The sequence below is a fragment of the Poecilia latipinna genome, unplaced genomic scaffold (genome assembly GCF_001443285.1).
Source record: "Poecilia latipinna isolate Pla-1442-1.1 unplaced genomic scaffold, P_latipinna-1.0 Scaffold165, whole genome shotgun sequence".
Lineage (NCBI taxonomy): Eukaryota > Metazoa > Chordata > Actinopteri > Cyprinodontiformes > Poeciliidae > Poecilia > Poecilia latipinna.
The window spans coordinates 1-25204 of NW_015112781.1; the positions used below are offsets into that span (position 1 = coordinate 1).

General features: G+C 36.8%; 3 protein-coding genes across 4 annotated transcripts; 1 reads left to right on the top strand and 2 right to left on the bottom strand.

Moving 5' to 3' along the window:
• Window positions 1-47: 47 nt before the first annotated feature.
• Window positions 48-8962, bottom strand: LOC106945857 (casein kinase II subunit alpha-like). Its single transcript, XM_015029837.1, has 15 exons — window positions 8876-8962; window positions 8062-8148; window positions 7706-7783; window positions 7403-7531; window positions 4782-4893; window positions 4588-4689; window positions 4422-4472; window positions 4273-4332; window positions 4083-4166; window positions 3883-3993; window positions 3704-3805; window positions 2069-2169; window positions 1817-1965; window positions 1155-1244; window positions 48-941 (listed from the first exon to the last, which is right to left on the bottom strand). Exons 4-15 carry the CDS (start codon window positions 7501-7503, stop codon window positions 826-828), a joined length of 1179 nt encoding a protein of 392 aa, XP_014885323.1. The 5' UTR covers window positions 7504-7531; window positions 7706-7783; window positions 8062-8148; window positions 8876-8962; the 3' UTR covers window positions 48-825.
• Window positions 8963-9054: 92 nt separating this feature from the next.
• On the top strand, window positions 9055-13945 carry LOC106945858 (uncharacterized). 2 transcript variants are annotated; one of them, XM_015029838.1, is made up of 12 exons: window positions 9055-9200; window positions 10601-10779; window positions 10878-10942; window positions 11063-11095; window positions 11192-11239; window positions 11423-11467; window positions 11565-11615; window positions 11707-11736; window positions 12894-13250; window positions 13356-13394; window positions 13501-13540; window positions 13703-13945. In XM_015029838.1, the coding sequence occupies exons 2-12, from the start codon at window positions 10772-10774 to the stop codon at window positions 13719-13721; spliced, it is 735 nt and encodes a 244-aa protein (XP_014885324.1). In that variant the 5' UTR covers window positions 9055-9200; window positions 10601-10771; the 3' UTR covers window positions 13722-13945. The 2 variants fall into 2 exon arrangements, with proteins under 2 accessions (XP_014885324.1, XP_014885325.1); XM_015029839.1 differs by lacking the exon at window positions 9055-9200 and having other exon boundaries at window positions 10541-10779.
• Window positions 13934-15438, bottom strand: tyrobp (transmembrane immune signaling adaptor TYROBP). Its single transcript, XM_015029840.1, has 5 exons — window positions 15007-15438; window positions 14902-14922; window positions 14680-14823; window positions 14532-14599; window positions 13934-14322 (listed from the first exon to the last, which is right to left on the bottom strand). Exons 1-5 carry the CDS (start codon window positions 15041-15043, stop codon window positions 14266-14268), a joined length of 327 nt encoding a protein of 108 aa, XP_014885326.1. The 5' UTR covers window positions 15044-15438; the 3' UTR covers window positions 13934-14265.
• Between the last annotated feature and the right edge of the window lie 9766 nt (window positions 15439-25204).

Genomic DNA, 25204 nt, shown 5'->3' on the forward strand with positions numbered 1-25204 from the left:
CAAACCATTTGTGGGATGGTACAGTCAATAACGTAGTGCCTGTAAAGCCCTGTTTAAATTGTTTATTTTTGAAGTTGTTTTTCCGTAGGTGATGACTCCTCCCAGCATAAAACAAAAAAAAAAAGTTACAAAATTGTCTATGTAATCAAAATCATGTGTAAGAGACTTCATAAAAAACAAACATGGACACTTACATACACATACAGAAGTGAAAGTAACATAAAGTTGGCAAACTATTGACCCTGTGAAACTCAGCATTGGGTGCATGCAACCTGACAGTAACTGTAGAATATCTACAAAAAAGTCCAATTAAAGAATGATAAGCATCTAACAACTTCAAAACACTAACAACTCCTGCACATTACATCGTGTGCAACCGGCGAGCACTGATAGGTGGGACACACCAGATCTCCCCGACTCCCCGTTTTGTGTGAAGTCACGTAAAGGTTTCACAGTGTAATACAGCAGGATCCCCATCAAACAGTTTCAAGCAAGACTGTATATTTGGAACATACAAAATAAATTTTATTATCCATTCTCTTTATGTCTACATCTTATTAGAATTTCTAGACAATGGCATTGTCAAGTAACACACCCAAATTAATGTCTAACAAACCCGACAGGTGCAACAATGCGGTTCTGTCAAGTCCAGGTGTCAAAATAGAACTGAACATGAAAAGTAATTTAAATCTTCTTTGTTATTGTCAACATAAAAAGAGGGGGTGGGGGGGTTGAGGAGGGGGGATATCCATGGCCCTGGCTCGCAGAGAGAGCTAGGCAGGGCATGGCCATGAGCACACGTTTAACACAGGTGAGGAAGTGGTTTCAGGGCTGGGCCCCGGTGGCTGCAGGGACTTGTGTGGCCAGAGTGTTTGGGGCAGAGATGACGGGCGATCCAGCAATGTTAGCCAGCGGCTGTGAGGAGGACATGGAGGTGATGCCTGAAAGGAAAAAATAGGGTTATTACTCATTTGCGAAGGCTAGTCTCATTCACAGCATTTAAAAAAACAACAACAACAAAAAAAACAATAATAAATTAGTGACTCAAAGTGTTCTGCAGCCTTTCAAGGAAATGCCTGTGCCAAGACTTTGACACCAAAACAATTTGTAAAAGAAATAAAGTGTGGTGCAGCAACTGGTCCAAGGTGACTCACCAGCCATCATACTCGAGGAGCTGACTGGAGTGGAGCTGGCAGCCATGCCCCCAGGAGTGGCCCCCCTTCCCTGATCTTTGACGATGGGATCTGAGAATATAATACAGCAGATGGATTAGAAAACATCTTGCCAGCATTCCCACATGTCCGTGTAAAAATCCCGTCGTATTCCTGACCATTTCATCCATATTTATGTATAATAGAGACGGATAGAAAAGAAGGACGCAAGGAAGAAAGTATAGGCAAGGTGGAAAGCATGACATAAGGTCATAGGGAAGGAAAGAAGAGTTCAAGAAAGAACAGAAGGAGAGGAAGGACACATGGTCCCATGGGGAAGAAAACGTAAAAGGAGATGCAAACAGAGAGGGGTGGAGGCACTACAGTGAAGAAAGGAAGGCATGTGAAAAGGGAAAGATGTACAGAGGTAAAGGTGGTAAATGTCATGTCAGCTTTAAAAGGAAATTAAAAACAAGGAAGGGCAGAACAAAATTAAGAACAGAAGAAATACTATTAGAGACTAGAAATAAAGGAAGGAAGAACAAAGAATTAGAAGGACAAAAAGAAGGAAGCAAATGGGAGGGGTATTAAAGGCTGCACGTAAACTCCACAATGTTAACAAAAAAAGAATTAAAAAAAAGGAACAAGGGCAGAAGCAATCGTACAGAAGTAGGGATGATCCATGGCCTCTCTGGCTGTGAGGCGAGCTTGATGGTCGTAGCGCAGCAGTTTGTCCAAGAAGTCTAGAGCCTCTGTGCTGACTAGGTGTTGGTTCTCACTGTGCACAAACCTCTCCCATCTTTTGCGGGAATGTCTGCAAATAAACGAGAAGAAAGGGAGACAAATTAGCTGGTCAAGTTGAGGCCAAACAATCCGTCAAACCGTTAAAAAGCAAAACAGTTGACTCGATGACGCACCTTCCCAGAATGTCATTGAACCGTGGATCCAATTCAATGTTGTACTTGTCGATGTAGTCATACAAGTCCTCTGTGCCAAGTACTTTTGCAATCCGCACAAGCTGTAAGTTCAGACATTTATCAAAAGTTGAGCTTAAGTATTCCACACTCAACACAATCATTAAAAAAATTAAATATTAAGAGTGTGTTTGGAAAAAAAAAATATATATAATAAAACTTGAAAAAGGCTTCCATAAGACTAAATACATTAACATTTTTAAATTACTTTTACTACAAAACCTGAAAAAAACCAAACTGCTTGTTTATAAGTTGGAAATGGAGTCAAATAATTACAATTTTACTAGAGCAGAACCCAGAAATTGACTGGAACTGGTTTATTTTCAAACAAACTGGGCCAACATGAGCTTTGAAAACTCAAAAGTCCTATTGGCTCGGTAATTATCGTGCACCCCTAAACAACAGTATTTGTGTTAAATCAAAGTGAGAGCGCAGTTGCAGCAACTAATGCTAATTAACAGCCAATCAGATCATTTCAAATGTTAGCTCTGCCATCATTGCCCGTTTTAAAATGGCACAACTGTTTTACAGCAACCATGTCCTCACTGATATCACCTCTGCTCACGACATGAATCATAATCATTCATTGCAGGAACTGTTTTGAGCCGTCGTAATTACAACTTTTAAGCAGGAATCTGAATAGGAAGAACCTTGGTAGGGCTTACAACAGATTGAAAATGTGCCACAAAACTGATTGGTGCATCTCTGTTAATAAAAAAAATAAAAATAAAATAAGGTGGGGACAAATATGCAGATATGGTAAGATTACTGGATTTTTTTTCTGTTTAACTTGTAGATTAATTTAACAGTTATTACTGAGGAAGGCATTAACCTGTCACTTATGAGAAATCTTATCTTACATTTAACAAAAGGTCTCACAGGGATGTGAGGCCAGGGTGTGGCTCTGCAAGACTAAAAGATGTTGTGCAATACGAGGGGGCAGAAAAAAAAGCACAAAAAACCCCACTAAACTTGTTTGGCTACCAGGATAAGAACTAAATTAAGTACCGGCCAGTATGAGATTCTTATGGTATGATAAGTAGGAGTAAAAATACCACTGCTTCATCCTATCACTGTATTTATACTAACATTTAAAACTGAAGAAAAAAGAAGAGAAAAACACATGAAACAACTTTATCCAAAGTCAAATAAGCTACTCTTCCTCCACCTGGTAATATAAGAATGTCATATATCACTTTTAGTTGTCATTTTGGCACATGCACATAAGAAAAAGGATTGATTAAACACTTCCTCAATCTCGTACAACAGCTGGTGTTAACCAGTTAAACGGTAAGACGTTCAGTAACCAGCCGAAAGAGAAATCTGTGGGTCTTAAAATTCAGGAAAAAAAAAAAAAAAAAAAAAGTTTAACATCCTTCTTCCAGCTAGCAGACCAGCAGTGGTCAGCAAAAAATGAGGGACGGGCAGCGTGGCTCCATACAGGAGGAGGAAAACTCAAAGAAAGCACTTTTTCTGGAATCTCACTGAATTGTGAGCTGATTTTTATTTTTTAACTGACTTTCGCACCGCTTTCTAGCCTGTGCTCAGACGATAAAATAACTCGCTGCGAGACATTACCTGGTCATAATTGTCATGACCGTGAAAGAACGGCTCCTTCCTGAAGATCATGCTGGCAAGCATGCAACCCAGGCTCCACATGTCCAAGCTGTAGTCATACATCTAGAAATAAGCAAGAAGAAGCAAAAATCTTTAACTGGCGTCTTGGCTTTCTTTCTTAAACACGACTTTAAACTCACCTGGTAATCTACCAGCAGTTCAGGACCTTTGAAGTACCTGGACGCCACTCTCACGTTGTACTCTTGGTTTGGGTGGTAAAACTCTGCCAGGCCCCAATCGATTAGACGGAGCTACGACAAGTTTAGTACAGTTTAATTATTACAATGAATCAGCGTCGCAGATGGTGAGAAAGACGTGTATATAAAGCAACCTAAGTTACCTTTCTGTGTTCATGATCGATCATTACATTATGGGGTTTGACATCCCTATGCATAATACCCATAGAGTGGCAGTAATCCAGAGCCTTCAATAAAAAAAAAATAAATAAATAAAAAAAAAACATTAGCAATTTTTATATTTAAGTAAAGCCGAAATACTGCAACACTGCTAAATTTAAGGCTACTTCTTACCTTTAAGATTTCATACATGTAGAACCGTATGTCAAAGTCTGACAGAGTCTGATACAATTGCTGAAAAAAATAAAATAAAATAAAATAAAATTAAGTGACTGTAAAAGTAAAAGAAGAAAAGAAAAAGAAGACAGAAAAAATGGTCTTACCTTGAAATCTGTGTTGTTCACATGTTCAAAGACCAGAGCTGGGGGTCGGGGGCAAAGGGGGGGGGGGGAACAAACACACAAGGAGTCGATGTTTATTTAGAAAAAATAAAAAAAAATGTATATCCTACCTAAACATTTTACATGACAACATGGAGCCCAAACGTACCACGGGATCCTTGACAATATCTAAGAGTGAGATGATATTTGGGCCACCCCTCAGGTTCTCCAGGATCTTTATTTCTCTCTTGATTTTCTTTTTCTTGACAGGCTGGAAAACAGAAAGAGAGTCCAGTGAATCCCCTGGAATGTCCGATCACAAACCAGTAAAAAGCTATGTGTGCCAGATGATCATCAGCGCACCTTCAGTATTTTAACCACCACCTTTTCGTTGTTTGTGATGTTTATGGCTTCAAATACTTCACTGTATTTGCCTCTTCCTAGTTTTCTGACGAGCTGATAGTCGTCTTGATTTCTGGGGAGAGAGAAAAAAGTTTGAGCATATATTCAGAAAAGTTGTGAGCACAAAGCTTCAGTATAAGTAAAGTCAGACTGATGTCTTGCTGTTCATTTTTATATTACCCATCAGAGTTGACGTGAAGCTGTCTTTTATGAGACTTACAAAATCAATATTGCAACACAAACCCATTTTCATCTTCCTAAGTTATTGTAAATACTTCACACAGCAGCTCCGCAACTAAACAGACAGCCTCTCTCCTACCTGCCGTAGCTCTCTTGAACAATCATGGTTGAGCTTTAAAACTGTGAACTGCTACTTGAAGTTTTAACTTATGCTAACAAGCCGAGTATGAACAGAAAGGAGAATCTGAAACCCTAATCAGGCGACAAGGCGAGAGTGTTTTTCTGAGGTATTTTTCCAATAAGACAGGCAGACAGGAAGAGCAGATGAATTCCTGAGAGCTCTGATAACACCGCAACCAACGCTCCGTCTGAGAGCAAGTTAAAAATCTCAGCAATGCTTCTGCATCTGCAACAGTGAGGAAGTAAACAACCTAACCTGTGCGTTTAAATATTAGCAACTTACAAGTAAACTTATTACTGACTTCACCAAGAAAGAGAGTCTGCTTGGCACAGCTCTCTGTTCTACTGCGGGTATTAATTAACGCAGGAAAATGTTCACCAGAAAACTGTTCTGTGGGTTAAGTCGCATAATGCCCGACACGCTGTCCTCCATTACTACTGTTTAGTAGTAAAGGAATTAGCAGCTAACAGTAGAACCAGAAAATGTTAATAAACGGAGGACACATAATAGTTAGAACCAATGGCAACCAAACCTACCTATTGTAGTTGTCCACTAATGAAGTTATGATGTAAAATTACTATTAAAAAAAGTTGCATTGGCCTCGGCCAGATCCATGTGCACACTTCAAGAAATAATCTATTTTAGACCAACACCCTTGTCCTTCTGTGTCAGCAGCAAAATTAAAGCATGCATATGTGCGTGCATTGAAAATAATAAATAAAAAAAATCCAAGGTTAATAATTTTAAAAAATAATATATAATGGACTTTATGGTGTCTTACTGTAGGATCACTTTTAAGCTACATACGGTTTTTCTATATGCGAGATAAAGTCCCTCCTACTTTTTGGCTATGTCCTAATTAAGACAATAACATTTTGGTTATGTTGTAATTGTTTATATTTTTTTCTCATTATTAGAACAAACACTTTGCCTTAAAAAAAAAAAAAAAGAATAAAACTTGTTACTGAGAAATGGTACAGAACGTGAAGCTTTAGTATCGTCAATCCCTACTCTTAATATTGTCGAGAAGAATCAATATTGCCTGATGTAAACACTTTGTTTTCCTGCTTCTTGCAGCACCGCTCAGATCAGTCAGTAAGGCTGTAAAACACTCACACAGCTCGCTTTTTAAAACCGTTTTTCGGACCTCGTTTGCAGACGTACTGAAATAAAATATGCAATTTCTGCATTTTAGTTGTCCCCCTGCATTGCAACGACACACATTAAATGCAGATTAAAAAGGACAGAGTCAAACAAGTTCTGAAATTCATATTGACTTTGATGTGGCTTCAATTTGGCTGATCGTAAACCAAACTGGTCATTTTACAGGACAAATTTAAATTTAATATTGGCTCCAATACCAGACCTGATACTTGTCTGGTGAAAAAACACCTTATCCAAGTGTTTTTCACTAGCCCTACATATTTTCATGTCTGGTCTATGAAGATTGACCCAAAATATTTTAATACATATAACAGAAAAAGGAAAAAAAACAAACAAACTGTAATTTAATTTATGTGAATCCTGAATTTGTCGTTAAATTCTAAATTTACTTCATGTAAAGACTCATTCAGACCTTTCACGATTCAATTAGGAGATACATAAGTTGCAAATTAAATTAATCTTAAATTGATTTTTTCCCCACACACACCTTGATATGGGAGAAATAAAAAAAAAAAAAATCCTGTAGTAAAATTCTCTTGTGCGAGATACAAGTGTTGTCTTCCGTTACAAACACCTAACTAAATAATTATTGAAAATAAACAAATTAATTTAATGCTGTATTTTAGATGGTCTAGCGATTTCTTTTTTTTTCCAAGAAGAAAAACATAGGGGCACCCCAAGCAGTAATTACTAAACTTTTAAAATTTTAAAACAACATTTCTAATCCTTGAGGATGAGAAAACATTAACATGAAATGGGAAAAAAAAGGAAATACATCGCAGGTTCTGGCCGTTATGGGAAAAGAAAAGTCCTATAGATCCACTGACATTTTCATCTGTGTATCAAGAAAAACTTCATTTGCAATATGCATTCCTACAGCTTTATCACCCAGCTCTAATACCTTGTCTATATTTCATGACTGTATAGGCAGAGATTATTTGACAGATCTTTTTATACCTTTTTTTTTTTTTTTGGGTGATCAGTTATTTAAATAGTTATTTTTGCAATACTGATAAAGCACAAATAAAAAGCCTGAACGGCTTTCACTTTTCCTTACCCCCACTCAACAACATGGGACTCATAGTCCCAGTACTCCCGAGGTCTCTGTGTGTTTACATCGGGGTAAACTCGAGAGCGGCTTGGAACAGGGCCAGACATATTCTGTACGGGATCTTTTCTAAATGTCCTGTAAAAAGACAGACACAAGCAAAATACAACAAATTAAACAAATCAAGAACAACAAGGGCATGGATTAATAATGCTGGCATAACATATTCAATTTACTGGCAACTAATTATAATATTTAAATCAATAAACACCCATGTAAAATATAAATATATAAACATATACAGAACAATACCTGGGAGGTTTCCTCCAGGATTAATTGTTGACAGACAAAGTGAATAAGACTTGCTGAGATGCCTTTGTTGTAAGAAAGCTAAACAGACAAGGAAAAATAAAGATCTACTGTTAGAGTTGCTTGCTATACTGTGCAATCATTAAGCTTTTTAACTTGAACTGTGGTCTGTATCTTGAGATAAGGTTTGAATTGATAAAGAACGACTTTTTTCCCCTCTTTATACAACGGACGTCTACAATAACCTTCAAAAAAACAAACTGTTTAGAACAAAATGAGCACAAGAAATAATAATTCTCATGAGCTAAGCAATTGGTGCATGGTGTGTTTGCATATGATGGCGTATGAAATGGAGAAACCTGGATGTTAAATGGGGCATCCAACCAGTCTAATCGGGAGGCACAGGACTCAGTATAGTCATCACTGGGGGCTACAACGACTACCTCCTGTTGGAAAACGGGGGTAGAAAGTAGGTTGATTAAAATCAATAAAGTCAATTAGGCAAACATGAGCAAAGTATGTGAACAAGCGCACACCAACGAATGAAGCTGAAGCTAATGGGGTTTGTATCCAAACAATAAGTGTCACAAAAAATTAAATACGTCAATTAATCAGTTTAGAAACTTGCGGCAAAGCAAATAATTGGCTTGATAATTTGATTTAAAAGATGAAAGCAGTCAAACCCCAATGCGGCCTACGGCCTGGTTGGGTGCTAACAGCTAGAAGCTAGCAGTAGAACCGGGAAGCTGACAGGGATGCTAACTAGTTAGCGTTAGCTCGTCAACAGCAGAGTGAAAAGCCGGTAGGAAAGTCACAGCCAGTTCTCGACCACATTACAGTGTAATATCGTGATGGAATCAACATTCAGCTTTCAAGTAGCCAACTAAAGCATGCTAGGTCATTATTTATGCCGGGCTTTACAGCGAGCTTCGAAAATGGGCACATTTTCCTAACCTAAAAAGTGCTAAGCTAGCAGGCTAAGGGAGTGAATAGACTGCTTTCTAGCGAGGTAACTGGCTGACAACGCCTTGACAAAACAGCCCATGAACACCGTAATCGAGATACACAACGACCACCACGGATAAGATACCCTTTCCCGGCTTTTCAACCCGTCTAATAAGATCAACGCGGGTCATAAAACAACAAGGATTTGTGATTAAATAACATGATTACCTCTCAGCGTTGTTGGGACGTCAATATGGCGATGCTCGAGATCAAGAGCTTAATGCGAAAGGTATTTCCAGCAGAGGGCGCTCATTCTTTTCTGTTTTCCACGGAGAGATTTTTCGCTTCTTCTGCCACCAACAGGTCTGTCTGGTTGAAAGGCAAACTTTGATCTACACGTGTCTGGGAGTGGACTTAATCTGAAATGTGACGTTTTATCAAGAGAGACATAAGCGCTATTTCCTAATCACACGTCGTGGTTCAATCCACAGTCAACACGATGTCCTCTACAACTAAAGTTGGAGAACGTGATTATTACATTTAATACTACAATGTGGGTAAAGTGGGAGCACACAGAACGCCTTGATTATGTGTCCAATAGTATTAATTATATTTTATTAAGATTTTATTGAATAGATACAAAATTGAAACCTTTTATTCTTACAAATAGAAATCTGAAAATCTTATTTATTTTAAAAAGTGAGTCCCTGAAAACAAAAACAGCTAATTATGACTATACAATGTTAGACTAATTTAGCTCTTGACTGATTGGGTCATTCTAACAGAACAATAGCTTTGCTTTATTTGTTATGAACCATACTATTGTAGTTCTGGCTTCATAAATAGGGCTGTTGTTTTGTTGAAAGGTGAACATCTGTGCCCGTCTCTGTTTTTTTGCAGCCTGCAAGATGTTTTGCTTTCAGGAATGCACTACTTTTTATATCCTGAATAGCTGCGCTTCCCTGTGTAAAGAACAGGCAGTGTAGCATCCTCACAACATGATGGTGCCATCACCATGTATCTCTATGGAATTGTGTGTTCAGAACATTAACACCTGTTGTCAACAAATGAACCTAACATACATGTTTTGGATTGTGGCAGCTGAAATACCCAACGAGAATCCTTTGCAAGGGAGCTCGCAGGCTTCACACTCTCTGCCCAAGATTTAAATCCAGGTTCTTCTTATTAAATATGTACTACTACTGTTTTATGAGGGTACAGTAAGTCAGAATGGAGAAAATAAGTCAGTTGTTTGTTTTTCTTTTACAGGGCTCGGATTTTAAATGGCCGTTCTATGAGTAAAATTAAACAAAAAGCAAGAACTTGAATTTTTGTTTTTCTTTACAAGTTTTGATGAAAAAAATAATGGATTTACCAAAACATGCACAAATCCTCGAGCCAGTATTTTGTATGAAGAAATTATCTAGATATTATAGTTACACATTGCAGTCTCAGCAATTTTTTTATTATCAAAAATGTTTTTTTTTAATTGAAAATAAGTTTGTACTTTTTAAGCTATGTTTATTTTTTAATATATGAGATGTATGCTGTCTACTTTGCTTTTTTCTTCAGTTTTAGGGAAGAAAGCTATAGATTTCAAATGATAATATTTAGTTATCATTAGCCTGTCCCACAGACACAGAATGACATTTTTGAAACTGTTGCTCTCCTAAAGGCCTTTTGTTAAATAAAAACAAGGCCACATTTTATCAGTCAACATCAATGGGGGAAAAAAACTCTGGTCTGGTACTTTATTTCAAAGCTGACTTCGGTCAAAGAAAAGGTCAAAGGACATTCTCTGAAGTAACCAGTCACCTGTAATTAGCATATGCTAGAGGGTAAGACCCATCTCGTCTCTGAATCTGTGTGTTACGAACTGTTGTTTCCATGTTGAAAGGGAATGAATAGGCCCTTGTGAACTTACCAGAATCTAATTGTTGCTTTCTGGCACAGAAATGACGCAGTGTTCAACACACAGATGGAGTCTTTGACTATAAGACTTAATCTGATCCATCTGGTCAGAATGTGTAATTAACTTTAGCACAGCCTTGATGTGGAAGTGCATAAAAAGCCCTACATGCACTCTTAACTGACAGAAGACAGAGTTGGGGAAACTGCAAAAAGATGAAGTGGTAAGATGTTTGTAGATCGTTTTTTTCTTTAGTTGACATACGTTTTAATTCTTAGGATGCATAGAAACAAAATGAAAGCATGTTTTGTTCTCTTTCAGCTTCCTGTTTTGTTTGCTGCTGTTGGCGCCATTAGCAGTCATGGGAGTACAAGGCCAAATAAAAGGTAAACAACATGAACCTAATATTTGTTTTTTCAAAACCAATTTGTAGTGAAAAGTGTTTGAAACCACTAAACCAGGCACAGCTAATTACAAGTTTTTTTCCCCTTCTTTTTCTCTCCAAGCTCAAAGACGACATGTGTTGATCTTTCTAAATGGTGATGATTGTTATCACTATTTCTTTCCCTCTAACTCCTGATATTTGTGGAATAATGCATGTTTTAAATGACCGTGCATTTTTCTTATTCTTACAGAGGCATTTGGAGCAACTACTGAAAGAGCCACAGCAGCCAAAGTCACAGGTTGGTGCATCACAAGAAAAAAAAAAAAAAAAAAAAATCCAGGTCTTCATTGCTCATCTCATCAGATCCGTAAACTTACTTTTGGTTCCCTATTGGAACACTGAAAGAAATGGGAAGAGAAACCTACACCTGGTCATTTTGAAGGTTTTTTTTTTTATCTTTACCTTTTTCTCATGTTTACAGCAAAGAAGAGCCCTGATAAACCACCAAGACACCAAGACTCCAATAGTACGCTTAATTTGTTGAATATTAGTAGAGTGCAAACGTATTTATTAACAATTTAAAATTGATCTTAATTTTAATAGAAACCAAATTTAATTTGCAGATTTGTCTGAGATGCAATCAGTGGAGAGTTTTGTCACCCCTGGATATCCAGGTACATTAAACGTGTTTGTCATACAAACTTTATTTATAGAAATTATACTTACCTTCACAAAAATAAAGTAAATTTCCTCTTACTGTTTCAGGACCTGATCAAAGTGGAAGTGAAAGCAAAGGTTGAGTTTGAATCTGTGTTTTAAATTTCTTTAAATCACTAAAACTCCACAGTTATGTGGCCCTGCGAAAGTCCTTACAACATTTGTCATAATTTTGTAGTATTATAAATACAAATGTGATATTTTTTTAATTCTGATTTTAGGATTGTTTAATCATGAATTAGATTGGAATAGATAGATGATTTACATTTGGTTTTACAAACACAAATCTGAAAAGTGGACTGTGTATTAATATTCACGCCACCAGGGTCAATACTTTGTGGAACCAATTTTTGCTGCAATTACACCTGAAAGTCTTGTGAGTTATGTTTCTACCACCTTTGCCATTACAGAGACGAACATTTTTTGCTTTTAAAAAAAAATCCTAAAATCAGTCATATTAGATGGAGGGCATCATTGGATTCTATGCTCGATCTGACCTTTGACTTAGCCGTTCCAGCCGGAGCTCGGCTGTAGTTCTGGCTGTATTTCTAGGCTTTACCTCCTGCTGTAAGTAACATGTTTTGCAGCCTCTAATAGGCTTTCTTTCAGGATTGCCTTGTTTTCAGCTTCATTCACCTTATGATCAAATCTGACCAGCCACCACCATGTTTTATGGAGGGGATAAAGTACTTCCACTTGTGCAGTGTATCTCTGCAGCCACTGCAGTGTTACCCTGGGCCTCTTGGCTGCTTCTGATTAATGCTGAGGAAGACAGCCATGTATTTTGGTGGATTTGCTGTTGTGACACACTCTTTCCAACCCTGAAAGATGGATTTAGCAGTGCTCTGTGAGATATTTAAAGCTTGTGGTATTATTTTATAACTTAATCATGATCTCAATGAGCCCACAGCTGACAGGAATACCTGTTCCTGTCAGCTGTGGGAAAGAAGTGTAAAATGTTCTTTACACAAAATTTTACACTATGGGTGTACGTGTAAGTGAGGGGGTGGAATAAAACTCAAATCAAACTTTTCAGATTTTTATTTGTACATTTTTTCTAGTGAATCCTACTCTTTTCACAGTTATTTGTGTTGGAATACCTGTTAAAACTCCAATAAAAAACCAATGGCTTTTGTAGTTGTGACATGACAAAACATTGAAAGGGTATGACTAACTTTGCAAGGGACTTTATATGTTGATTCAGATGCCATATGAAGAACTATATTTTCTTATAGAAACATCTAAAGACCACGACAGCTACGAAGTTGTGGATCCCAAAGCTGGAGCAGACGCGCCATCGAGGAGGAATACACAAACAGGCACAGGCAAGATGCAGCAGCTGGATAAGATCAGCAGGCATGTTGAGGGTAGGAGCCAGGAGCAGATCTTTGGTCAAGGCAAGCAACAGGGAAGCGGAGGACAGACTGATCCGGACAGTGAAGAGGGAACAACGGTGAGGTCTGGCAGAGCCATGCAAAGCACAAGTGTCCAAATCCAGGGGGAGAGGTTGGATGCAGAAAAAAGCATGGAGACATCATGGGAAAGCACAGAGGTCAACGATGGAAAACTGGCTGTGGTGCACAATAGTAAAGGTAAAAACAGCTGTCGTGTCATGTGTGAGGCTCTCAAAGGTTTTCAGAAGAAAAAATAAAATGGTGAACACCTCAAAGATGTTTAAAAATTAAATTTCCCCACAGAAACCAGGGAATACATCAGCTCTGAAACCTATCCCTTTGGTAAGAACGCATTTTCCTTCGTCAAGTGAGAAATGCAGCAGCTGATTGTTGAAGTATAAGCCATTCAGAAAGGAGTTTTATTTTTTATTTTTACTTTATCTCACAGATCCCAGTAGATTGTCTGCTACAGTCAAGTCTGGACCAAGGTTTGTTTCTTTTGCATTTTAAAACGAAGCTCATCATTTTCTCGACCTTCTCAAGTTTCTTTTTATAATGGACATCTTTTAGTATCATGTGTGTACATGCAGTTCATCTGTTGTAAGTGAATATACACCTATTTTCCCTATTTTTTTTTTTATTTTGTCTAGAGCTACTTCCTCTGACTGAGTCAGGAGCCACCATGTATTGACTCATTCACAGCAGACAGGATGCTGCAAAATACAGCTGCCACTGGGAATTTTTTTATGCCTCCAAATAGAAGCACCGTGTCCATTTTTTAAAATATTCTGATCATGTGAGGACAATCTTATGTTGGCTGTAAAGCAATAATAGGCCGCTTGCAATGAAAGCTGATGTAAGAAAAAATATAATCAAATAAACAAAATGAAAGCAGTTTTATTGAGTCTGACGAGAATTTGTCTGACGGTAAACATTGATCGCAAAGTTGGGTTTTATTGATCATTAAGTACAAAATAATTTACAAACACAACATGCACTGAATGCCATGCTCCACTCTACATTCTCACTGAGCACAACATACCTTAACTACAGAAATAACATTCAGGTACTCCACACTATTTAGGTTTATGCTAAATTATGAGTTGCAATGCAAGATTTATACAAATGATTATTTGGCATAGTTCTTTTATATATTTTTTACAGTAAGTCGCAGACACGAAGTTGCGAATTTGAACACTTTTTCCACAACATGTCATTTCCTAAAGTGTTGAAGTTCATTGTAGATATCTGACTGCACTCCATGTAATTCCTTAAAAGTAAAAGAAGCTTAAGTTGACCATCCACAATTCACAGTAAAACACATTTTTAAAATATTTAAATAAATATCTAAAATAATAATAAAAAAAGTCAAATAAAAATATATAGTCATTTACATAGTAAGAATTATTATATGTATCAGTTTTTATACTTTTATAAAAAATAATAAGTATTTTATCATTTCAAAGCTGACTATTTTACCTGGTATGGAGATTCTGTGTCTTCTGGGGTCATCTTCTTCGAGGCAGATAAGGGCAGATTTCTTCTACCTGTTAAGGGAAAAATATTTAGCATGGGTAAGAAAAATTCACCACAAATATCAATAAATAACAGAAATGCACAAGGTCACCGTCGTGAGACTCCGGCTCTCTCCTTCTCCTGTGGTGACTTGCGAAGCAGAACACAGAGATGATGAGGAAGACGGTCAAGATAATGTCAGAGGCAACGATGCCAATCACAGAGCCCATGTTTATCAGGTAGCAGGTGCCACATTCTGTGAGGAGGCATTTAAAAAAATATCTTAAAAAAAGCAAAATGTCATGTCATAAAGCGAATGGTTGAAGAGATCTACCTTGCTGTCCTTCCTCTGACCCTGTAACACATTACGACAGTGAAGCTTCAGAGCCTGCATATGTCTAGACTGTTGTTGTTGTTGGGAAACGTGAATATGACTCACCGAACATGGAGCCCACGATACAGAGAGCGTCGGGCATCTTTTCAGTCGAGGGGGAAATGAGAAGCCGAAGACCAGCTGTTGTTTTGATCTTTGCCAAAAGGCTGCTTGGTGGCGTCCATAAACAAGATGCTGGAGGTGAGAGTCTGAAGGATTTCAGGCTCCACCACCAATATTAGTGCAAGGGTGGAGATTTGTCAGCAGTGTGCTAGAGTCTGTTAAAAGAAGGAGGAGCACACAGTGGGAATCCACTGACACAAGAGGAAGTTGGTCTTTCTGTTTTGCCTTTTTTCTTTTTCGTGTCATATCTATAGCACCTATGGTCACAGGAATAGAAAATGTCAATTTCATCCCCTGCTTCCAAGCCAAGATGCGTCTCATGTTGTAATTTTAATGGGAATGATGCAAACGACGCAGCGGTAGCCAGCAGTAGCATCAGGTCACCCTCACACCCAGAGTTTCTGCTGAAATGCAAGCGATCGTATCTTCAAATGGAGAGTTTCCTGAGACTGTGTGGTTTAGCGCAAGCGGCTGGAGTCTGAAGGTCTGAAGGCCCTCGACCGCAGCTTTATCTGTAACAACGCTGTCCTGTCAGCAAAATGAAAGTTAATGTTTTGTTCCCTGTTTTTTTTTTTTTTTTTTTTTTTTTGTGAAAGACATGTTTGTGGCTCGTAAATAAATGGTCAGAAATATCAAACACTGAACCTTCTCAAATGATTCACACACCTGCGCCTGTACATAACTACTGCCACACCAAACTGCAGCCCAACACAAAGTAGTACATAGTCATAAAGTACAAAGAAATGCACATGGTTTCCAAAGTTTTTATTTATATTTTATTTGATATATTTTTTGTTGCAAATAATAAATTGCTTTCGTCTTTCTGCCCAGTCTTGCTGAAGAAAAGTATTTCTGCCACACCACATGTTTCACCACAGAGATGACCCGATTTGTGAAGTTCACAGCGTGGGGTTTTCCTGAGAGAACCTCCAACCTGAACTGAGCAGCCCTGCACTGTTGGCCTCTTGACTGTTTGTCAGATTAATGCTGTCCTGGGTCAGCTTATCATTCAAGATGAAGTTATTTCTTGCTAGGTAGTGCAGATGTCTCCCCTCTATAGACGAGGGACTGACCAACACATGATAATCAGTAAATAAAAGCAAATAAATTACATCATGAGTAGTTAAAAGCATGTCGTTTTTGACCTAAGTGTGCTTTAAGCCTTTCCATAACTTTATCTCTGTTAATGTGGACGATGGGATGGGCCATAAACTCTTTGGTTTATATTTCAGTTTATGGATTGATATTAAGGTAACCACGCTCGAAATTGCTGTCAAGTACTTCTGGAGTAAATGTATTACCACTTCCAAGAACACAAATGTAAAGTCTTGGAAGTTCACTTGTCCAAGATAAGGTTCATTTCACAATCTTTTAATTAAAGCTCAACGCCTTTTTACTGTCCCTGTCCCTGACGAGAAAGAGAGAGAGAGAGAGAGAGAGAGAGAGAGAGAGAGAGAGAGAGAGAGAGAGAGAGAGAGAGAAGCGGTCTGCATAAACTAAACCCATTAACAAATAGTTGGACTTGGTGAATATGACATATTGTGTTGATTTTCTCCAAAGTTAGACAAAGAGTCTGAGTGATGTGGTCTGAGTATCCGGCATATACATTTTTATTTTATTTTATTGAACTAAAGAATGAAGCAACTGGGCAGACAATGAAGAAAATGATCAGCCAGATAATACAGAGATATAAAATTGATCTTGGTCAGCATGTTTTCTGGGATGACACAAGCAGCAGTTTCACTGCAGGACTTGGTCAACAAAGCGGCAAGACATTCGCTCATATCTCATCCGGTCTCTGAAACAGCTCACAGTTCTCAAAGGCCATTCTTAACCACAATGATGTACCAGATAGAAAGCGAATAGAAAGCAAAAAAAAAGCATTACAATGGACCTGTGCAAACACAGACACGACTGAATTAATTACATTTTTTTTGAAGGAAAGGTATTTGAAAACAAACACCAAAAAATAACCCCGATTAAACGGATGAGTTGTGAAGTCCAAAAATAAAACAAACACATATGGCTTAATTTAAATTCTTTGATTTTCCCTCCAATTAACTTGATTTTTTTGTCCTCCGAGAAAGGAATATTTCATAACTGGTCATAAAAAACACTTCCCATTGACTTATTCAAATAAAATAAAGATTTAACGCACACAGGCATGAGAAATTTATTTAGATGAAAGTTAAAACAGTATATTAGATGATGCATACATTAATAAAATAATAGTTTGATAGTGCATAATAAAGAGAAGGTTCAAAGACAATCATGTTTAAAAATTCCTTAAATCATTTCCAGCCTTTGTTTCAATCTAATCTCTACCAAAAGCAATCGGCAGAGGGCGCTGTTAAGTAGTTCTAGCCAATGTGTGTGGATAACGTTCAACCACATTTTTTCAGTTCACATTTAGTACTTTATTTGTACCGCTTTTGTTTCAAAAAACAAACAAACAAACACAAAAAAGTACCAATATTTTAAATTCGATGGGATACCCACAATATATACATATATATTTATTTTTTTGTTTATTTGAAAGGAGTACTATTTATTTTATCTTTAAACAGCACTGGACCTAAATGATCAAATATAGTTAATTTGAAAGGTAATTAAAGTAGAGATCTGGCAAATTCTATAAGACATCATGAAAATTTGACTAGCTTTTAAAATGGAGTTCTCAATGATTGTGAGGGTCCTTGGTTAAATAATAATAATAAAAATACCCCATTAAAACAAAAGTATAATTTACCGCAGCAACTAGAAATTTTTAGAATTTCAATCATCGCTACAAGTAAATTCACTCAGTCAAGAATACAAAAAACACAATCATTAAAAAACATTAAAACATACGATTGTGACACCAAGTATTTTTTGCAAATTACTGGTGTCACATTTACACTGCCCCCCTTTTTTAAAGCTTGATCATAGAATATTTACTGGCTGGTTTCTTGTGGTACTGAAATGATGTGACACTGACAGCAATTTCTCTTATCTACTCTTCAAAATTGGACAGACAATAGAAAATGCCACCCAAATAAGCCAGAGTAATTAGTTAAGAAATGGATTCAGGAAAATAGCTGCTGTCAGAGCAATTCTAAACATTTTTTAACAACTAGACTGTAACAAACGAGGCTTGATGAGCTTTACTTGCCAACTCACACATGGAGGAAGAGGAAGTGAGGGAGGTGATAAAAAAGTATTTTTTAACCTCGCTGTTAAAAAAACAGCAGCAGGGTTATGCCGATAGCAAATTATGATCTTGTTTCACGGCTTTTTCCGCACATATTTACCAGGAATATCAATAATTATGGATGATGCTGTAAAAATACCTGCCTGAGAAAAAATTGTAAAGAGAGCCACCTCTTTAGGATAATGATTAATAAAACATTTTTATTTTATGTTCTTCAAGTTGGCCCGAACATTCATATAAACCTTGTCAGCTGTGAAGAGAGGAGAGAAGAGAGAAACAACACACAAAATTAAAACAGGGCATGAAATACATAACTAAAGGAGCCATATATATGCAGTTGAAACCAGAGATTTACATATACCAAATAAAAAGACACACTCACATTTTTTTTTTTTCACTTTCTGAAGTTAAATCAGGCCAAACACCTCTTGCTTTAGGTCAGAATGACCAAAGTTAATTCTATTTAGCCAGAAGTATACATGCAGAATGATTACTATCTCTACGATGGGGGAAAGCTAAGACGGTGTCATGTCTTTGGAAGTGAGACTGGGCAGGATGGCCATCATTTCTTTTGGAGAAAAAGGTCCTAGAAACACCATCTCAACTGTGAGGAATAGTGGTGACAACCTCCTGTCGGGAGCTGTTTGCTGCAGGAGGAACAAGTGCACATTATGTGAACTTACATCCAAAGTGGTTACAAAGTGACTTAAGGACAACAAACTCCATGTTTTGTTTGTGGCTCTGATCTTAACCCTGTATAAATTTGTCTGTAGATCGTAGGAGTGTGCAAATATCCAAATCTGATTGTAGCTATTGTTATTTCTTTTACTATTGTGGCATTTAGCAAACAGAAATAATTTTGTTAATTGTAACTGTCTTAAAACAAGAGTAGTTTGGCCTGATTTAACTTCAGAGAGTAAAAACTGTTTGTATGTCTTTTTCTTCAGTGTATACCTGAACCACTGGGTTCAAATGTAGTTCAATCATATTCTAAAGACACCATTTCCAGTATTAGATCTGGAAAAAAAAAAATATCTAAGCATAACTTCCTCTCCAAGCCTTACCGTTATCTATTTGCTGACGACGGAAACTGGCACATCGGTATGTGACGACCACAATAATAAGAGTCAGCAACAAATCTGCAGCGATGATGCCTGCTATTGTACCTGGCTCAATTCTGTAGCAAGACACGTTGCTGTCTGGCGAGCGGAGACAAACAGAAAAGGTGACAGAAGAAGGAGTAGGTTGCTAGACAGCTGGCCCAATATGAAACACAACAGTGGAAAATATGATCGATCAAGTTTGCAGGTTTTTGGTTCTGCAGCTGTGCATTGTTTTTTTTGTTTTTTTTTCTCTTGTAGGTTGTGAAAGTACAAAAATGAATCAGATTTCAGGTCAGTGTTCATCTTCTATGTGATGTACATACCTGCTAGGGCCACAGTCAGACCTAACACAAAGAAATCAGAAATGAATTATATCACTGGTGATATTTTAGTGCTTCTGTGAAATTTCCACCCAACTGAGTGTTGGTGGCTACATTTCCTGTTTCAGACCACCTAAATGTGAAGAGTTGCAAAGTGCAAAGCAAAACAAAAAAAAAAAAAGGAAAAAAACGACACTTACTGCTCAGAAGGAACAGCAGAGTGGTGAAGTTGTCAGCCATTGCTTTTTGAGTCAGTTCAAGTCTGTTAAATCTGAAAAGCAAAACACAGAGAAAAATGAATTCAGTACAAATTCACAATTCGTACCGTTCAGTTTCGTCGTATTTGACGGTAGGTTTATAGATGAACGCTGCACATGGTGTGATTAACAGTAAGGTGATCTCGAACTCGAACAAAGACAAGATGAAAGGAGATCAAGAAGTAAGTGAAAAAAAAAATCAAACTTTTACAACATATTTCTAAATTAACACCACCATTTGTCCTTAAAGCAGATTACATTCTTGGAACTAAAAATCAGCTTTTGTATCAACAGCTGTTGAAAACAGATGAGTATTTTGGATCTAAAGCAGCATCTACACAACTTCGGATGGTTTTAGGAAAAGAAAGAAAAGTTGTGGAAGAGAAAGTCAGTGTAAGAGACCAGCTCCACATACCTTCTCTGGCAGTCCTCATGTGGCTTGTGCGATCCAAAAGATGATGTGAGAATAGCTTGTGCTGCAGTGAGGCGACGTGTGACTTCCTCTGGTGGGCTGAAACGCTGCCTGTTTGTTTTCGTGTAAACAACACAAGTCATCAGCGCGCCGGTTGCTGCTTCTATTTGGCATTTTATTTATGGGCATTACACTTTAGCTAAATTTAAAAATGCACACACAAATCCCTTTTTAATCTCTGACAGTGGCTGTCGTTACACATTTCCTGTAAAGAACATCACCAGCTAATAACAGATCTGCTATGGGAAGGTGACAAAGTGTGTAGGCGTCTTAAAGGTCATCACTTTGTTCCAATCTAACGATTATCTGCTAAAAATCCGACATCATAATTACTAAGCTGACGACAAATTATGGTCATCACACACCTGTCTATGCTTTGAGATTTATTCCATCATTTTATTTTACATTATTCTATTTGTTGTGTTTTGATTCTTCGGTGCAAGAAATACATAAAACATATTTGTTATAATAAGCATCCGCCTAATGTTGTACCTTGTAAACTAAGTTTCATTAGCTAAATGCAAAAATTCAGTTTTAATGTTTTAGTGGATCAGTGTGTTGAAATACACACATGATTTTGCTTAAGGCCTCCGTGAAAAATTAGTACATAAAAGCATTTATAAATTATGCAACATTCCCGATTAAAGCTTAAAGGATTTTCAGATTCTTGTCCGGGAGTCCCTGATGTTGTAATACTCCATAATCTGTACTATCTTGAGCATTTGGATATAATTTAAAAGTATCCTGAAATTAAAGCCGTGGGAAACCCCACATGTGGTTGTTTTTAGCTCAGATTTCTATCAGTTGAAGGACAAAAACTAAGCTAGAACAGTAACAGACAATCTCGTCCACTTTTTTTATTCAATCAGTATCTTTTGATCGTCAGTGTGAAATGCAGAACTGAGATCTAATGGTATACAGTCACATTCAATTAGAATGGGCTCATTTGCCAGATTCTATCTTTCGAAAATAACTCATAGACAGACAGATGTTAAACACATTTTTTACTAGGCCCAGATTTCTCAGCTAAAATATATTTTGTCAGTCTGATGTAATATTTTGATTGTAAATGTTGTGCTTTCATACACTGCAAGTAGAAAAATCATCAAAATTACCATCGAAATGGAGGATTCTTTTCAGTTTGGGCGTAGTTAAGTTATATATGTGCTGCTTCACTTAGTGAACTGAATTTCTGAAAATAATGAACTTATAGATATTCTAATTAATTGAAAATATGTGTGTCCTTTCGTCAGCATCAGCCTAAATTTGCCCTACTCAGAATTTCAGTTGAAGATCTGCTTCATTATTGTCTAAAGTGTGTTATACCATCCGTGTGGCCAGCAGGGGGCTCCAAGTAAACCAAATGTTTAAATGACAGCCCTTGAGGCAGGAAGCGCAAAAGTGCAACTCCATGAATGAAAGCATAGTGCTTTAATTCAATAGCACCATGACCTGGCATCCATCCATCCATCCATCCATCCATCCATCCATCCACTAGACCTGCTTGACAACAACCCACCAGCTATATCGTCAGCAGATGCTCCTACTTATGTCTTAAAACTTGTTTTAGCTTTATTTATTTGAGTCAACTCCACTTACTTACTGCACTACTACCCTTTTATCAATCATTTGCAAGACACCAAAAAATAAAATAAAGCCCAAATTCTTCCCTCTGACTGACATAAACACGAGGAGCTGACGCTGAACCCACTGCAATGCTTTATAAAAATAATGTCCTGACTCCAACAGAACTACATCATCAACAGACAGTAAGCTAGAAAGTCTGAGGTTTTCGAACCAGAGACTCTCTTCTAACCATCTCATGAAAACTTTAGCCAGGATGTGAGATAAGTGGGATTCCAGGAATAGTCAAGATTGTGGACACATCTCTGACTTTGATTATAAAAGGAACCTTTAAAACATTTATCTCATTTACATTTTCTGTTGTGTGTCTTGCTTCTGCTGTCCTGTTGATTCTACTTTTTTTTTAATTGTGTCCATGAAATGACATGATCTTTAAAATGTAATGCTGCACTACATGGACATTGCTGAAACATTTTGAACACCTGTAATTCATGTGGACATCACAAAAAGAAAAGGTCACCTTAAAAATTAGGATTTCAGTGTTTTCCATACCATCTAATTTTTTCTGATATATGCAGAAAAATCTCAGTGACTCTTCTGCTTCCACATTCAATGGTTAACATACAAATATATTGTAGTTTTCTTGTGTTACATTGATAAATTAGAATATTGTATCATTTTGTTTTAAATACATTTTGAGTGCAAAAGACAATTTTCAAATTATTATTATTATTATTATTATTATTATTATTATTATTATTATTATTATTATTATTATTATTAGTAGTAGTAGTAGTAGTAGTATTAGTGTTAACACATCAGTAAAGTTATATTTGTACTACTCACACTGTCATTGCATATTATCTATGTATTTTATTGTTCAATCACTTGTACATTAAAATGACAAATGAATGAGATGAAACAAAAAGTATTCAGTAAATAAAAAAAATGGAGCAGAGATTAAAAAATACATTTTTTTTGCAATATTTCATTCTTCCTTTGTTACACTTCATTCTGCACGTTTAAGAAGCTTAGGTCTTTCGGCTGATATCAGCAGTGCAGTGGTGGTTCAAAGAGTGATTTTTGCTCGTTAGGACAGTAGAGGGAGCTGTTGAACAGACTACGGATTGAACAGTTCAGAGGGCACGGCAAACTCCCAATGGAGTTTCCGCTCTGATGTATTTCAAATAAAATTGATTGCTTCAGTAATAGAGAGTTTTTAAGAACCAAGTGGAACAAAAGAGAGAGTTTATGTTGAGTTGAAGGCTAGCCATTTACTGGTAGTGGATTGGTTTAGGGCAAGGATCAGAGTTAGTAAAAATGAATAAAAAAAGGAATGGAAGTCAATGCAAAGTCCATGTGAAGATGTGTGAGTGTATATAGTTATTTTTAAATTATTTTTCGGGACATGTTAGTCATCTGGTTAAAAGACAAGAGACAAGACATGAGGCTTTAATGTTTTCTTTGAAGTGTCAAAATTTCCTTTCACACAGTGTTGCCTCAGCAGCTCAGGGAATCTGGAAGCTCAGGGAATCTGGAAGAAATTCAGTTTTCAGCAAAACACAATGTCATGTCGTCCCATAAATGTTACAAAATGTTTCGTATATCTTATTAAGAGGAAAATATCTTAACTCATGATCACTTGTAGATTACCAATTCATGTTTATTTGTATTGCTCATTTCAGCAACAAGGCAGTTGAACATGCTTTACATCATAAAAACATCATACAGTCAACAATCATGAAACACATTTTGTCAAATGTATAATCAAAATCATCAAACAGATCGGATATGCTGATCAATCTTCCATTTACTGCTAATCAAAGGCAATTCTGAACAGGCGGACCTTTAGTCTTGATTCAAAGTAACGCAGTGTTTCAGCTGTTGAACAGTTTTCTGCAAGGTTGATCATTTTGCATTTTTTTAATGCAAAATGTTCTTTATTTTAATAAAATTTGAGCATGATTAAAATCCCCCTCTATGAGATTATATTATAGGTGACATAAAACCAATCCCATTTGACTTTTTCTTTTAATTATTTATTTCCTAAGTATTGTTAAGTAAAGACTTACAGCAGCTTGTGGTCGCTGAGGTTTTAGTAGGAGCCCTAAAAATAATGAGGTCTTGGATCTCAGTGAAGACTGCCTGTATAAATAAAGGTCAAATTAATAAACATAATTCTCTTTTGGGTGAATGTATGTTTTGCTCACTAAAGTAATTATATTTTCTAACAAGAGTTTTAAAGCCCATGTCACTGTGAGGGATTTTAGTTTGTTGGCTTTATGTGTACATAACCAATATGCAATCATGTTGAAATGATGTCACTAACACAAATCTAACCTTCGACCTTAAGCAAGTCAAGTGTAACTACAGCAAGCTTCATGCTCATGCCCTACGTCTTCTTCTTTATTTAGGGTGTTTTTGCGACTGCTGTTACAAATAGCTTAGCTTCTGTTACACTTTGGGTCTGTTGACACAGAGGAAAACATTTCTAGAAATATCAAGTCTATGACTAACTTTTCTGAAAGGACTAATGGAAAGACTGTTTTGGAAGAACTATACTTGTATGAGAAGACCTTGCAAGCCCTTGATGACGATGTGTCTGGCCACAAATCTGTTTTGAAGTGCATGCTTGAAAGAATGTTATGTTGCTTAGGAAAATATTTCACTTCAAAACCTTTTTAAATCCAGCTTTCATCCAGGTTAATTCAAAGCAATACGTAAATACAAATACGTATAAAATACTATCCATGTGCTGATCAGGCGACTCCATGAATCAGTTTTAGGTAGTATCATTTTAAGGCATAGTAATTTTTTGTGTTATTGGATATGATCTTTGTTGAAATACAATTTTTTACTTATTTTATCTAGTTAATTTTTGAAGTTTTTTTTTTTTACTCCCTGAAGAGGATCAGTTTGTTAAGTTTCTCATTCTTTGAAGAAGTCTTCTTGTTCAACACTGGTTTTGAAAGTTCATTCTAGTTACTCCAAAGTAAAATGTAAAATAAATATCTCTTCATTAGAAATTGATGACAAGCTCATATTGATCAAAGTGATGAACAATCAGCTGACATTTTTCAAGAAAATATTTAGTCAAGTGATGTGACAAGACTTTTTGTATACTTTAGGCACTCTCGCACTCACTACACTTGGGAGATGCAGCAGGACAATAATCCAAAACACCACATCTTTGCTCAAATAACTAAAGATATAAA